Genomic DNA, 15,265 nt, shown 5'->3' with positions numbered 1-15,265 from the left:
CTCTGTAGCAGAGGACGTGTCCCTTAGCACTGTATAAGCATCACCAGTTATAGCCATACTAAGGTCAATAATATCGCATGCAATGCCTGATAATTTATCAAAGGGCCCTGCTAAGCGAGCCTCACTCGAGAGGGTTCGCGTGTTAAACATTCCCAGGTTCAGTTTCCAGTTTTGCTGTTTAGTGCACCTTTATTAAGTAGTTAGGTTACTTGCCTTAACGGGGCAAATGATTTCGTGTGACGCTAAAGCGATTAACAGGTGCTAACGATGGACACTATCAACTGGTAAAGCATATTGACGCAAGACAAAAACCGTCTTTAAATAACGCGCGCAGGTTCGTGCGCCCTCCAAGAGGACAACGGCGTATTAGTAAGAACAACAAAGACGAAGACGTAATGGCACGTGCATTGGCCGCACGCACTGGGATATATGTGATCGTTGTCAAAAGAAGAGGAAGTGAGGCGCCGCTCGAGGAATAGAAGGCTTCTTGATCTCCTGCTTGGAACGCTGCAGCTATTTAATTTATTTACTTGCTGGGCACAAGTTCGCCCCCAATAAATAGTTATCTCAGAAGTCCTTGTATCATTCGTTACAATATGACGAGACAGTCGCGTTTACATCCGTCTGTTATGAACGCTTGGTGTTTGTGACCAGTGCATGTTTGTCATTTTCGAGCAGGGGCAATCCATCGTGTCTAAAGAGAACTGCCTTTCAAACGTTCAGCATTTTCGAGCGGAGGCCAATCATGGTGAGTTCGGAAGCTAGAGTTTGTTCTAAAAGAACTGCCTTCGAAACTTAACAGCTGTCCCGTCTGTTCTCTCTTTGGTTCGTTCTTTGTATGCGCTATCCATTTTATGAATTGAGTTGGCTGTCGGTACTTCACTGCTCTAGATATTAAGTATGTCAGTTCTTTATGCTTTAAGCCGCTTAATGCCAGCATTGCAGGAACCCCACCGGAGCAACATACAAAGCGTAGCTTCGAAACTGTCGGCAAGGGATGAGTGGCTGGACTGCTTGACTTCATGATTGACAGTAATGCTGTAAGACTTTGGTCGCTATAGGTCAGCTAGAACGCTGTTGGGTTATGGCACGTATATCACCCATATTTTCCAGCCTGTGGCTGTTGCTGCTGCTGCTGGAAGACGTCCTGGCTGCCCCACTCTATTTTTTTTCACTACTATCCTTCCCTCTCACCCTTTGCAGGGTAGCAAATTGCAACGTATTTTTGTTTAACCCTCCCCCACTTCCCTCTCTTTCTGATTGTGGCTATAGCTTCACTCGAAATTGATCATAGTTCTGGTCACGGTATCAATTAGTGCAGAAGGGATGAATTCTAGGCTGCTACATGGTGTCATGATATTTGTTTGCGTATTTCCGAAGTTGTCGGCTTTGGTGTAGGCAGAGCACTTCGTGACATTTTGGGTGATAAGCTGGTGTCTGTCGCTGCCCCTTACTTCTGTATGTCTTCTCGGCGTGAGTGGATTGGCACCAGAAAGCATAATCTCATTTAATAGCTCCACATACATATATATTACTGCAGCTGCGCACATTAGCATTCACGACAGTTTAGGCATATGGCGAAGCTCCCTTCTTAGAATTTTCTCTCTTCCACGTCCAACTATCTTGCGAACGGGCGTAGTTGGTTTTGAATCCACTCAACTAATCATGCAATGGCGTATTTAACTTTACATTGCATTCAGCCTTTCATAACATTATGGATACCGTTTTCGCTTTGTCAGGATGAATAAAAGCCACACCTTTGTCTTTGCATGAGTATCTTGCCATGCTGCGCACTTGCAGTCAACCCTTTCCGAAACTGCTAAGCCAGTCATTTTCTCTGGGCGACATTTCAGTATAATGTGGATGCGTGTGAGGACAGTTTCCTTTTCATTGTGGAAGGTGCCGACGTGATTCCCGTAATGATATCATGTGCAACTATCCGAGAGCTTTAGCCTGCAGCAAACGTATTACAGTTAACAGAATACCGAAACCCCGAAGAATTCGAAGACAGAGTGGATGGATGGATGGATGGATGGATGCTATGAACGTCCCCTTTGGAACGGGGCGGTGGGTTGCGCCACCAAGCTCTTATTATATGGCCTAATGTTCTACCTATCTTAACAAAAACTAAAAAAAAAAAGAATTCCCATCACCAAACTTTCTGAACCCCTACTGGGAACTTTGTTTTTGTGTGCCTCCGTAGATGATGATGATTTAATGGCATCCCCTTTGAAACGGGGCGGGGACAAATAATCACCTATCCTGCTTGGTTTAATCAGGTATGATATACATTATTTTTATCTAGCATTTTTTTGTATATGTCTCATTAATCATTTCCCCCCGCGAAATCTACCTTGTACTGCTGTAATGCTAAGAGATCAGGTTGAATCAATCTCTTCCTGCTTTTTTTTTTTCACTCTAAACGCGAGTCTGTTAATGGCGCTAATGGTGCCGCCTTGTGGCGGTTTATGCAACGACAAGGCACTAAAAAAGGTTTTTATGTCGTCGTTGATATTGCAGAATGAGAAAGAACACCAATAAGTGTTAACACATTTGCATTAGATGGACAGAATGGTCGTTGCAATATTAGTTCGGTGTACTGTATCTGACGTCGGCGTCGTGTCATGGAATGGCGACATCAGCTCTTCGTTGCTCATTTGTGTCTCCGGCGTTTCGGTAATCTATTAACAGTAATGCGTTAACGAACTGGCTACAGGTCTCAATTCAGCACCAGATGGCATGCGTGGTCGTTTGGCATATCGTGGTCGTTGAAACGATGACCAGTGCTGGCATTACTTCGTTTCATGGTTTCAGCTCAACACAATCGAAAGCTAGAAAAAGGGCTCAACTGTGGTTATTATGATAATTACCCGGTAGATGTGGGCTTGCTGTGGTTGTACCCAACTAACCAAGTGGAGTCACTATCACACACTTCCTCGGTGGAAAAGTCGGTCGATGCCGGCTTCGTTCTCCTTTTGAGAAGCGTTGCACAGAAAACAGACAATCTCGCAGAGCGCATAACAACATTTTATTTGCAATATGGTATCAACAACACATCGTAAAGCAGGCCCAGTAATGGCGACTGGGGATCGCTTGTAAGGTATAATACAAAGTAGGAGCTGCAAGGATTCACTCCAAGTCGTGATGCCTCTCAATAACTACCTCAAGCCAGAGAGCGACGCAACATGTTCAGAACAAGACTTTCCAGGAGACAGAATGAAAGTGAGACATCGAAGGCGCAGCCAATGCTTCAAATTCGCACAACTTGGCGCCATGGGTGCTTATGACACTTCGTCTGCTGAAGAATTGTAACAACTAGCAATTATTTGGTCGTGGGTTTAGCTTCTAGAGCAGAAAAAAAAAGAACGGAGTTAATAATAAACTTGGGCATCACTTTCACATGCTTCGCCGCTTGAGGGTGTAGTTACATGCGATCTGCTGAGGCGAGTTCATTTAACCATTCACACACATCTTGCGGTAGGCAGCCGAAGAAATAAACGCAAAAAAGAAGGTGAAGTGAAAATGTGGACTGACGTGGGTGACATTTCAATATTGGATACTATAGGCACACTATAAACGTCGTTTACCTATATAGGATGATTGCTACTCCCGACGCTACTCCCGATGCAGTCAGTTTTACTGACCTCCTGCTTGGCTGCGAAATCATGCTTACCTTAGAAGCCGAGCTTTCGGGCGAGCTGGCCGCACTGCGCTTAGCCTTAGGCATTCGTGACAGTCGGATCAAATTTCTATTCAAGTATCATACAGAGTGCCTAGAAGCTTGCATCCTTCAACTCTCGACAACTAACATGGCGCAGTGGCATTGAACAACCATGCCCTGAACATAACGTGGGCCATATGAAACAAAAGAAAGACGGGAAAACAAAACAGAGAAGTGCAAAAATGCATCACAAACAACCACTATACAAACTTACGCTGCCAACCATTTCAGCTACACCATTCCAGTTCGTGGCCATTGGCGTGCTCAACCGGAAGAAAAAAAAAAACGCGTCTTTAATTTGCCTGCCGACTAGACAAAGTTCTTAGTCGACTTTCCATCCTCGGGAGGTGACTTCTAACACCTTTTCATCCAATAACTCATTCAGGATCTCATTTAAATAGAAACAAGAAACAGTTCATCTATAGCCTCATCATTTCACCAGCCAGTGTCACGTTCATTTTGCGGCCTTTGACAGTTTGGTCAGCCGGGTTCCAGTGCTATTCGTGGAGGAGGAGGCGGTACCGTTAGCCGTCGAGTTGTCGGGAGTGTCGATGTAGTCGTAGTAATAGACATAGTCAATGTACTCGACGTCGTTGTTGTTGGTCGGCGGCGTGGGCTGGCCTTTGGTCGTGGTGTTACCCGACCTTTGTTGTTGGGCGCCGTCCTTTTGCAGCACGTTCACCCGCACCGTGTTCGGGCCTCCATCGAGAGACCTGTCGGAAGTCCTGGTTGGCGCAGAGGGTGGAGTGGTAGGTGTGGCTGGTGCCGTGACGCTAGCAGTAGCGGGCTCTGGACTCGTGAGCAGAGGGATAGTGTCGTTACGTCCGGACAGGAGGGGCTGTGTTTGAATCGTCGTTTGAACCTGTGGAGTCGTTTCGGTGACATCCGAACTTGCTCTCGACCCTGTCGTCGTCGTCACAGTCTGCGGTTGGCGGGTGCCGGTCGTTGTCGTGCCGGCGGTTTTCGTTGTCGTGACGGGTCTTGTCGTTTCAACATTTCTCGTCGTCGTAGTAGTCTGCTGAACGATAGTTGTTGATGGTGTTGTAGATGTCTCTGTTCCCCTTGGAGTAGACGTCGTCGTCACTGCGGACGTGGTTCCGGGTGCGTTGGCGTTGGTCGTGCCGACGAAGACGGTCTCGGTCTCTCCTACGGTTTGGTAAGAGCGAGTTGCAGACTGCGTTGTCTCTGGCTGGCGGGACGTTTCCGGTGGAGCCGTTGTCCTCGTCGTTGTGACTGCGGCTGTCGTCACCTCTTGTGTTGAGGCTGGCGTAGACAGAGTGGTAGGTACAGTTGTGGTCCTGCTCAGGGTTGTTGGTGTCAAGGTAGACTGCGGAACTGCCGAAGTTGTAACCGTTGACGCAGGAACACCAGTCGCCGTCCTATCCTCGGGTTTTTCGGAAGAAAGATTCTCGATTGCCAGGTTCACTTTAGCTCGCGACTGTGTTCCGACACTTTTGACCAGCGTAAGAGTCGTGTCTTGTCCCGTAGATTGGGTGGTTGTGGCCGTGCTGCCCTCGACCGTCGAGTCAGTGATCTGTTTGCTCGTTGTGGCGGTGCTGGTCGCCTCGGTGGGCGTAGCTGCAGTGGTGAATGCGACGTCCGCGCGAGTGGCTTCTTGTGTCGCCGTCTCTGTTCTAGCGAATGCGGTCGTCGTGTCCTGAACATTTTGCTTCGTCACACGAGGAATGTCCACGGCCATCTTTGTGACTAGTTCTTTCTGGAACTCTTGGTTGTCCGGGTCCGGCGTGGTGGATTCTGGATCGTCTTTTGGTGCGGGCTGATCCGCCTGAAGGTCCTCGACGAATAAGGACGACTCATTTGTGTCTTTCTGCTTGTTTAGCTGCTCCTTGACCAGTGCCATCATGGACTCTGGGATCCTCCGCCGGTCGCCGGGCTTTTCTTGAGCCGGCGTTGTCAGGTTGCGCTTTTGGCCTGGAACGTAGTAGTCGATGTAATCGTAGTAGTCGAACACGTTGTCTACAAGAGACCTGAGAATGGTCGGCAAGTTACCGCTCTTCTTTCCGGCATCACCTTGCGCCTCTTTCATCGTGGTCTGTTCGGTCCTCTCGGTTGTCGTAGGGGGTGCAGGCGTAGTTTCAAGCAGCAGCTCTGCCGAAGGCGATGATGTGGTTCCAAAGATGGACTCGGGGACAGTGAGGCCGAGCGATCTGGTCGTCGTTTCGTCGTAGATCTCCGTAGACGGTTCGCTTCTGGGCGGTTCAGTCGTGACGGTCGCTGCAGGCTTGTTCGTGCGGTCGGAGGCGAATACGGCTGTCCGGGTCAGCTCGGTAACCTCCTCGGGGAACTGCTGTTTGGCTGTCGTGGTAGTCTTGGGAGTCTCCGGAACTCTTGTGGTTGACTCTGCTTCCGACGATGGAACCACGGGAGCGTCGTTCAGGAAAAGTTCGTCGTCATCTTCGATGCCGACAGACGGCACCGTCACGCTTTTTCGCGGCTCTTGTTGCAAGGAGTCACTCTGGAAGCCAGTTCCACGTATGATCTCGACTGGCGACTCGGTCGGCGTTGTTTGCACAGGTGACGTCGTTGTGATGGCGCCGTCTGTGGTTCCAAAAGGCGTGGTGTCCTGCGTCGTGACACCAGGACCCTGCGTGGTTAGTAGAGCCGCCTCCACCATGTCGTCCAGGCTCGTAGGTCCACGGAAGGCTGCGTCGCCTGCCGTTCCATTCGCGGCGGCACTTGCGTTGACTGCGGCGGCTTCGAGGGCCTTGATGCGGTTGAGGATGATGGCGTCCAGCAGCGTGGTGTTCTGTACCTCTAGGAACCTGAAAACAAGCGAGAAAACGAAAGATAAATTTTCATCGTCTGACATATGACAGGCAGTCGGCTGACGTGAATAAGCATTCTGAGGTAATCTGTAGTAACGTAGCAATAAGTAATCTGAGCGTTATCTATCTCCGCAGATTTCGAGTGGTGCACATTGACTGAGAAACGAGGCACAACAAAAAGCGAGTGCGCTTCGTATTCGCTGCAGCGTAAAAAATATAGCAGAGCGCTACGGGTCGTTATTTTGTAAATTATATTTTCTGAGCTAGGGCCTTGGGCTAAATAATACAGGAACAGCACATTTAGAAAAGTTTCACCGCAGATGTGTTAGTGTATAAAGTTTTTCTTAATTATGTTTGCATAGCTTTATTCGTGTATCCCCGATTTAAGTACTCAATAAACTTTCTATGTCATTGCTCGAAATCTACACTAACGTACAGATATTGGTTGCGTTTCACACAGCTGCTACGAGGTACAAGCGATTATTGGAGATATACACGTAGTTTTGAAGCGATAACTCTATGTTTTGGCGCAATAACGAGTAGAACACCCTTCCACCACCCAGCCACGGTCGTAGATTGGTCAAGAACGTGTCCCATTTTATCTTCATAAGCTGATGGAAAGGGAAATAGGTAAAAGATTATCTTATCTGGAATTGTGTAGTAAATTCCCAGCAAAACAGATAGCCGCAAAATTCTAGAACTTTCGCTTTCCGTGGTCCCGTGGACACAATATGTGAACAACGACGACGATCTATAGTCATAAATTTTAAGACTCCAGAATAGCATTAACATGCGTCCGAAGTGAGTCGTTTCCAAGCTTGCTTTTGTATGGCTGTGTTGTCATTTGGTACCCTCGTTCCGTGTCATGTCCTCTCTGCTGTCAGTTGGTTAGACTCCGGATACGTGGTGACAAACGAGGAGAGATAACAAGCAGATCAGAGTAAACTATTAGTTTAACCAGACAGGCCTGACATCAGTGCGTCAGAGTACGATGGTACCAAGTATCTGGGTGACTGAACTAAAGTTTGAGTGCATGCCTTCTGAACTTGCTCACCCTCTTGCTGAAATTAAAAACTGAGCCAACCACCTGTTTTCTAAGTTCTATATACTATGTTTTTAGCAGCCGTCCAGCGTCCTTAGACCTTTCCGCATCTTTCCTCGGCGTCTTCAAAGCAGACGTTTTCAGACAGCGTAAAGGGCACCGGCCTGAGTGACCTTCTAGTTGTGCTGTGCAGCCTCTTGTTTGTGCAGTACTCACTTTCTCCCTCTTTTGCTCTGTCTATTCTCATTTTCTTCACCGCCAGTGTAGGATAGCAAACTGGACGCTCGCCTGATTGACCTAACTTTCCTATTTTTGATTTCTCTCTCTCTCTCTCTTCTGTGAGCACCTAGACTCGTTTTCGACTAGAAAAATTATGAATGAATAGGCTAAATGGTGAATCGCTGCCAGCATCAGTGCTTGTCCCTGTCTTTAGCCTTTCCCTTTGTTTCCATACTTAAGTTTGTTCACTTCGCGGGTAAAAAAAGACACAATCTGTGGGCATGTGCACTGGCCTTTTGAGGACGAACGGTATCTTGCGCAGTTCCTTGTCGACGCTGACGTGCGGTGTGAAGGGCTTGAGCTGCGTCTGCGTTGGCGGTGGCTGCTTCTTGTGGCGCTGGCAGATCATGCGTGGGCAGCAGGCCGGGAACGGTAGACGCTTGTCCTCGATGATGTCGCACAGAAGTGTCGGCCGGTTCTGCAGCCGGGGGCACCTGCGCACCACAGGGGGAAGTAAAGGTCACGTAAGAACGCGCAAGGATGGAAGGCAACCCGAAACAAATTAAATATTTTAAAATGTGCTGTTTAACGTCCCGAAATTGCATAACTGGGTTATGAGGGACGCCGTAATGGAGGGAGGGGGGCAAAGGCTTTGGAATAATTTATATCCCGGTCGCTGCAGCCGCGACCGGGGTCGAACCCGTGACCTCGTGCTTAGCAGCGCAATGCCATAGCCACTGACACACAGTGGTGGATGTACCTTGAGATTGCATTACAGATGTTGTTTGTTCTTTTCTTTAACCAAGCCCGTTATTCGTATTGCGACTGACACCTACATCTTTCAGAGCATTGCTCCCATGCCTAATGTGATGGTTCATCTTTCAGACTTGTGTCGGCCCTTTGAAACGTTTCGACATTGTACTACACTCCTTGGCCTTGCCTATGTACATTTGCACTATTCTGTCATTCATCACGTTACCACTGAGGAAGGCTGATAAACAGGAAACTACAGGCATGGTGCTTTTGTGGCTGTGATTCGAGGGTGTCGACACGGCATCAATATTTTATGACGAATTCTTAATGGCGCATCGTGTGGCAATAACGTAGCGTCATTTCAGCTACAATGAATGCAGTAGTCATTAAATGTGTTGCTACACAAGCAAAATATATAGCGCATTATGCATGGGACCATCTCTTAGACTCCCCAGGATGTGGTATCAAAAGACTGGTTCGTAGTAGACACCATCCCCAGGAAAACGTCCTGAGGAAAGGCTGACATCATTGAGGGGGGGGGGAGAAGCAAGCTCTATCGTCTGACTGCGGTCAGCCCTGACATGCTTGCTGAGACGGCTGTCTGCTACTGCAGCGATAGATGTCCGCTTCCGTTCTGCATCGTTGAGCTTCGTAAAATAGCTTGAGATTCCGTATACATTTCGGTAACTCTGATTCGTTACGACCACATTTGTTCTTAGCATTCAGAACAGAAAAGTTTTAGCCGTGCTCTTTGCTGCCACATTTGTTTTGAAGTCCTTCGGAGTGTCAACGGAGTGTACCTAGTTTGCATGTTGCATGAATTCCAACAGCGGCAAATTACCTCTGCGATGAATGTTAATTAAGCCTACGTACAGAAGAAAGGTTTTCCACATGCGAGCAAGCGTCACTGCAGTGTTTCTGGAAAGGCGCATGTAATTTCTCAAGAAAATATCGCGTCTACCATTGAACGTTCTCTCGAGTGACGATTGTTGAACGTTTGGGGACGTGCCTCAGTGGAACTTCAAGAGACGCCCAAGCGGATATATTGCCAGTCATGATTACCAATTTAAGCCTGTCTACGGCTATACCACTGCCACGACCACCTTGTACAAAGTGTCAAGGCGTCGCTTTCACTTTCCCTATAATATGCGCTTGTGTGTGTCGCATGTTTGCTTATGTGATGACAAACTCACCGCGATAAACTATAATGAAAGCCCTTCACGTCTCCTCATGGACACCATTCCCGCGTCTTCAACGCAGTGCATAGCTGTAGCCCGCAAACGAGCACGTGTGAACCTGCGAGGGTGGCTTTCGACAACCGTGAAAGTCGCTTATAAATCACGTTCAGCAAGCGCTATTCGTTACCCGCGATCGCCCTGATAACCAGGCTAATGAATCCCAGAAGGAAGTGAAATTCATGAACCAATAAGTTCCTCCACCCAACTTTTCTTGGTGCACAGCCTTGTCTCGCTTTTGCATGCCTCACGGCGTCTATTTTCAGCCCCACCGTAGGTGCGGACGCAGTTATCGGTTGTGCAAGGGCCCCGAGTCAAGACACGCCTACCCACCGTCGGCCCGGCGGTACTGTATTGTATACTCTCGTGCTGCATATGCGTGTAAGGGAGCGTGCTGCCGCACACCTCGGTCTCGAGAAGAAGCGAGACCGATGATAGTGTCTTTTGTTCGCGACCGACCACTGAGCAGGTTCAGGTGGGAGGGTGTGGAGATGGATAGGCGATAAACAGCGGAACCGCCGCCGATATCGGCGTCGTCTAGCACTGTTCGTGTGCAGCGATAGGGTTTAGGGTCGGTCATCTGGCCAGAAGAGAGAGGGAGGGGTATTTTCAGCGGTGTATCTTACTCTTAGGTTGTGACGTTTGTGAGCGTTACGGTTTGGCGCGGTTATATTTTCGTGCGTTTCACGTTTTCGTTCTGCTAGCCAGCAAATAGGGATGGGCTATTCACCTCTGCCGCTTCGCGTAGCGATTCACGGTTGTTGCGAGGCGACGCGACGGCCCGTGTGTTATCCGCGCTGCCGTTTATGTAGTATGCGAGCATCGCCGTTGCAGCGCAACCACCCTGCAGTTTTCGAGGCTGAGCCAAACGGTGCGGCCCTCTTCCTTCTTTGGTGTCGCCTCGGCCAATACACGCTTCGTTGGCGCGAACAGATATGACTCCCTGCTGGACGCGGTAGGCGATCGAAAGTGGTCCGCTTTTCGCGTCGATCATCGAGGACACGCGGAGCCTTGAAATGAGAGCAAAAACAAGTAACGACCGTGCGAATGACCCTCCCTGCTTACTTTCCTTCTTTTTCTAGTTCGGTACGGCTGGGTTGAGCAGATGGTTAACTGAAGGTGTGGACCCTTTTAGTTTTCATCCATGGTCGGCTGCGATATTGCGAACGTCGAGGCCGGTTAAAATGGAGCATTTTCGGAGTATTTTCTTCTTGTGGTGCCAAATGCACCCCAATTTGTTTTAATTCAGTAGCCTTCTCTAAATCATAATTTCAGGTACTGCATGTTGTAATTATACGCACACAGTTTTTTTTGTCAATATAAAGCCATGCAGACGTGTATACGCTAATGACATCTACCGATGATAAACGGGTTCGCGTCTTGTATTCAGCCACACCGTAGATGGGTAGTGGCGCCTAGATGAATCTTGCCTTGTATGTAGTCGAAAATGACCGCGGCATGAGCGACTGTTTGCAGCGGTGAAGTATTTTCCTAAGTAATCACGACTTAACGACTTATCGGCCACCACCTGCTGTACATATTAGAGACCCGCTGAGGAGACTTAGTGGATGTCACGTTATCAAAAAGGCTTCCTTGCGTTTCTTAGAAACAGGACTTCCAACTTAATTCTGATAAGTGGCTGGAGAACCGTCAAAAGAAATTGTATATACACGTTGAAAATCGTTGGGCCACTTCTCCAAGACGCCTATGCGCACGCTGCACGAGAACGCCCGCTGTACGCTGTATACGCTCGCGTGTCAAGACTGGAGCGTGCAGCGCGAACGCACCGCACCGCGTTCGTGGAAAAGCACCACCAGTGCCCACAAAGAGACCGGCTGACTAATTACGACCGGGGCCGGCCGGGTCGCGTAGCGAAGGAAAGCACAAACGCCTCGGCGACCACGAGAAGAAGAACCGGGAGCAGGCATCCAAAAGAACGGAGGAGTGGTGGTCTTTGTTCTTACCGGGCAGGTTATACCGTTGTTGTAAGGTGGAGGGTGTGGGGAGCGGGCGTGCTGAACACTTCCTGAGATGTGACTGGGGGGGGGGGGGGGGGGGGTAACCGCGCGCGCCCCTTCCGTTCCGTCCTGGGGCGGCTTCCGTTTGGTGTGTTGTTCTTCCAGAGCCCGGCGGCAGAGAAAGAAGAAAAAGTGCCGCGAGCGGTCGTCCTGTTTTCCTAATAGCGCTCGGAGAGCGAAAAACGCGGCTGCGCGCACGCTTGGACCAGCCGAGCGAGTTTAGGGTCAGTGGAGACGCGCGGGCGCACGTCATCGCTGTTGGAGACGAGTCGAGAAGCGGCCAGTGATTGAAAAGTGGAGCAGCCCGTATACATGTAAAGAGAAATTCCTTGAACAAATATCCCACTAAAGATATGCGTGTGAAGCCTGTGGACAGTTTTGTCTCTTAGAATTCGGCAGCTTAAGGTGAAGCGTGGTCACTCTGACAAGATGAGGAAACTAACCTTTGTCAAACCGTTCTGAATAGGTCAAGCATCTGATGCTGGTCGTGAAAGCTGCCGGTTTCGAGCGCGGTCGTGGCTTGCTGTTCTTCGTAACGGTCCCGAAGCAAGCTGAATAGTGAAAGCTGATGTCGTGGTGCTACAGCCAGCCACGACTACGTTCGAATGCAGCCAGCAAGCAGACCCTCGTAGTCGGTGACAACAAACGAGCTCCACCCACAGTAATACAGTGCACCTGCTCTTCACCTCTTACGTCGTCACTTTCATACGTCGTCACCGACTATATACTTCCGAAGGTGTGAGGAATCGCTCAAATTAACTTCTCGTCTTTGATGTATCGGTTGTTAGATTGGCGCACATCGGGGGGGATTTTGTTTGTTGTTGTTGCTACTGGATACTTAATTATGGTAAGATGCACGGTGTGATATGAGAAATATGTCGGAAACGCTTGGGGGTCTTGTTTTCACGGGGAGTTTATTACTGACCACGACGCAATCTGTGCATGACGCTTTATAACAGAGTCGGAAACCGTTGCAAAAACAGAAATTTATCGGATGCAGTTACGAAGAATCCAAGATAGAGTTACCAGCAACGAGTATCAAGTTGGTTTAGAGAAAACTTGTTACTCCACATACAATTTGTGTCACTAATTCCACCGTTGCCTTAACTCCGGTAATAGTGTAATGTGCTCGATACTAAGTATACATGGCCAGCAAAGTGACCGTCTGTGTCGTCCTCCCACAAGATTACGGTAATTTCGAAAATATGATATTGCGCAGTGCGGAGGACTTATAAATACGAATAAGAAACAGTGCTCCACAGGCTTCCCTTACACAGTGACAGTGAAAAGAGGCAATTATACGAATTCAACGACATATATACGATGTGCCGCGAAGCTGCACACATACATCTAGGAGCAGTGCCAATACATAGATGCGTACGTAGTAATCAGCGTAAGTTCAAACGGGAGAACAAGTCCGAAACGACTCAAGTACGCTGTTCCGTTTCCAGTTTCACCTGAATTTCTGACCATGGCTTAACTAAGAATGCAAAGCGTACTTTGAACTGCTACAAACTTAGAAATTCCAGCAACAGAGCGATTACACGTCGCACTTACGCAAACCAGGCGTTTCATATTACGGTGCTGATAAGAGAAGTTATCCGTATGCTAGTTGCAACACTAGCAACGACAATTTTGATGGAACAATAAAAGTTGTGTAACGTAAACAGATGTGGAAACTCGGGTTCATTCTTCACTTGTACAAAAGGGGAAATTTATAGTAACGCATATTTCACTACAAAATTCAAGTGCCCTCAGAATTCAACATTGATAACAAAGTTGTGACATCAGCGATATCCAAAAATCTTAACAACCTGGCGGGATGTAATAGTGTGGACCTGCACAGCCTTCCAGCTGCTACCGCTTCTTACGTGTGGTCAATCGCAGTTTTATAAATATTTATTTTTTGAAAGCACAGGAGAGTAGCAGGTACATAATTATGCACGAGGCAGCTGGCGCCTTGCATTTGAACATGCCCGAAAGGAAATCTTCCTCCAATTAATTGCAGATGACAAACGCGCCCGTTTTGAAGTCGGCCTACATTTTGCTCACATGAAACACGCAGCATAAGTCAGACATCGCGTGATGAAAACTGAACGCCAAGTGCGATCGCTGCGAAGCTGAGGTACTATTCTGGACATTGTCGAATTTCGCCGCATTGTCGAATTTGGCAATGCCGGCATTTTTAGCCAATAAGAGAGGCGTAGCAGCCCGCTGGACGCCTCTCATTGGTTGAAACTGCCGACATCCCAGAATCTGACAATATGGTGGAATTTGACCAGTATAGAATAGCACGCTTGGTTTCTAAATAACAGTAAGCTCAAAACACGCGTCGGGAAATAAACGTGGCAGCGCAAGGACGCATTCTAGTCGACTTTGATAAGTACGCTTATCTATGTGAGTGAACGCTGTTGATCTTAGTATAATACTGCACTGGACCACTGCGCGTGAGTAGGGAGGACCAGTAACATTTTTTTCGCAAATGTCATGTGTGTAAATCGCAAAAAAAAAAAAAAAAACACGCCAATTCAAATAGTCCTCTTGCCTTCTTGAAACCTTGCTATAAAAGCCTACCGAGAGCGGCGTTCACGTCAACTCGTTTTAATTGATACTCTCTATAAATAGAATGGAATGAGTTCAAGAATTGGCCACTTCACCGTAGACCCAGTCTATGAATAGGCACCAATATTTTATGCAGCTCGCGTGACGTGCACGCTTATATTTCAGAACGCGTGACAGGTAGGTAGCATCGCTCGTGCTGTCATCAACGGCGACCGATCGTTCCCTCAATGACCTCCGACCCGTGCTCTCAAAGGCCACCAAGATTCAACTTCAGTGCTAGGATACTATAGTGTAAAAATACGTAGTCGACAACGCACTTCATTTTGTCCGTCGATAAATGTTGACGACAGCTCCCGATAACGCCCGTGCCTTAATCCATCGCGAAGAATCCATGGATGACGCGGTGCGACAGTGACTTTCCGGAAGTGAAAGCGTGCCCAGTGGCATGCGTTGAACGAAAGTCGTAATTAGAAGCGCACCTTCATTAGTTAATTACGTGAGCCCACTGCAGCGCCGCGTCGTGCGGGACTCGACTATTAATAAACTTTAATGTCGGGGGCTTCCCAGAGCACGGACTCGCCATCTTCTTTGCAATCATTAGGGGCTGCCGCGCTGAAGCGAGCCGTATGTGCGAGGAACTGCCGTTTCTCACACGGGGAGCGCCTGGAATTCATGGCGGGCGAACTGCGCGCGCTTCCTGTGGAGGCTTACGCCGCAACACACGGGCGCCACTAGGTGAAGCCGAGGGCACGGAGCAAGCCTAAGCACGGAGGTCACAACGGGTTGACGCAAAGGATGTGGATGTCGTGGAGGGGGGACAATACATTATGCACAATTGTTCAGCCGCTATCGTAAAGTAAGGAGAACCATGCTTACGAGTGACCTTTATGTGCTAGTAATTATTGCGCTGTCGAAATAGTAAGTATATA

General features: G+C 48.4%; 4 protein-coding genes across 5 annotated transcripts in view; 2 read left to right on the top strand and 2 right to left on the bottom strand.

Moving 5' to 3' along the window:
• LOC119450320 (glycoprotein 3-alpha-L-fucosyltransferase A) overlaps positions 1-15,265 on the top strand; it is a 243,594-nt gene that overhangs the window by 218,902 nt on the left and 9,427 nt on the right. The window lies entirely within an intron of this gene.
• The window catches only part of LOC125944726 (mucin-5AC-like), a 194,264-nt gene continuing 182,011 nt past the window's right edge, over positions 3,013-15,265 (bottom strand). The window contains exon 5 of the transcript XR_007466400.1: positions 3,013-3,647. The gene's annotated coding sequence lies outside the window, so the exon portion shown is untranslated. The remainder of the gene's footprint in view (positions 3,648-15,265) is intronic.
• Positions 3,645-12,027, bottom strand: LOC119448728 (integumentary mucin C.1). The gene is made up of 3 exons (XM_037711952.2): positions 12,023-12,027; positions 8,062-8,262; positions 3,645-6,504 (listed from the first exon to the last, which is right to left on the bottom strand). Exons 1-3 carry the CDS (start codon positions 12,025-12,027, stop codon positions 4,176-4,178), a joined length of 2,535 nt encoding a protein of 844 aa, XP_037567880.1. The 3' UTR covers positions 3,645-4,175.
• The window catches only part of LOC119448727 (glycoprotein 3-alpha-L-fucosyltransferase A-like), an 8,262-nt gene continuing 5,916 nt past the window's right edge, over positions 12,920-15,265 (top strand). Inside the window, 1 exon segment of the mRNA XM_049666477.1 lies at positions 12,920-12,965. Coding sequence (XP_049522434.1) covers positions 12,920-12,965 — 46 coding nt within the window.

The sequence above is a fragment of the Dermacentor silvarum genome, chromosome 4, assembly GCF_013339745.2.
Source record: "Dermacentor silvarum isolate Dsil-2018 chromosome 4, BIME_Dsil_1.4, whole genome shotgun sequence".
Taxonomy (NCBI): domain Eukaryota; kingdom Metazoa; phylum Arthropoda; class Arachnida; order Ixodida; family Ixodidae; genus Dermacentor; species Dermacentor silvarum.
The sequence above is the reverse complement of the archived record's forward strand: the minus strand, read 5'-3'. Positions and strand labels throughout refer to the sequence as shown.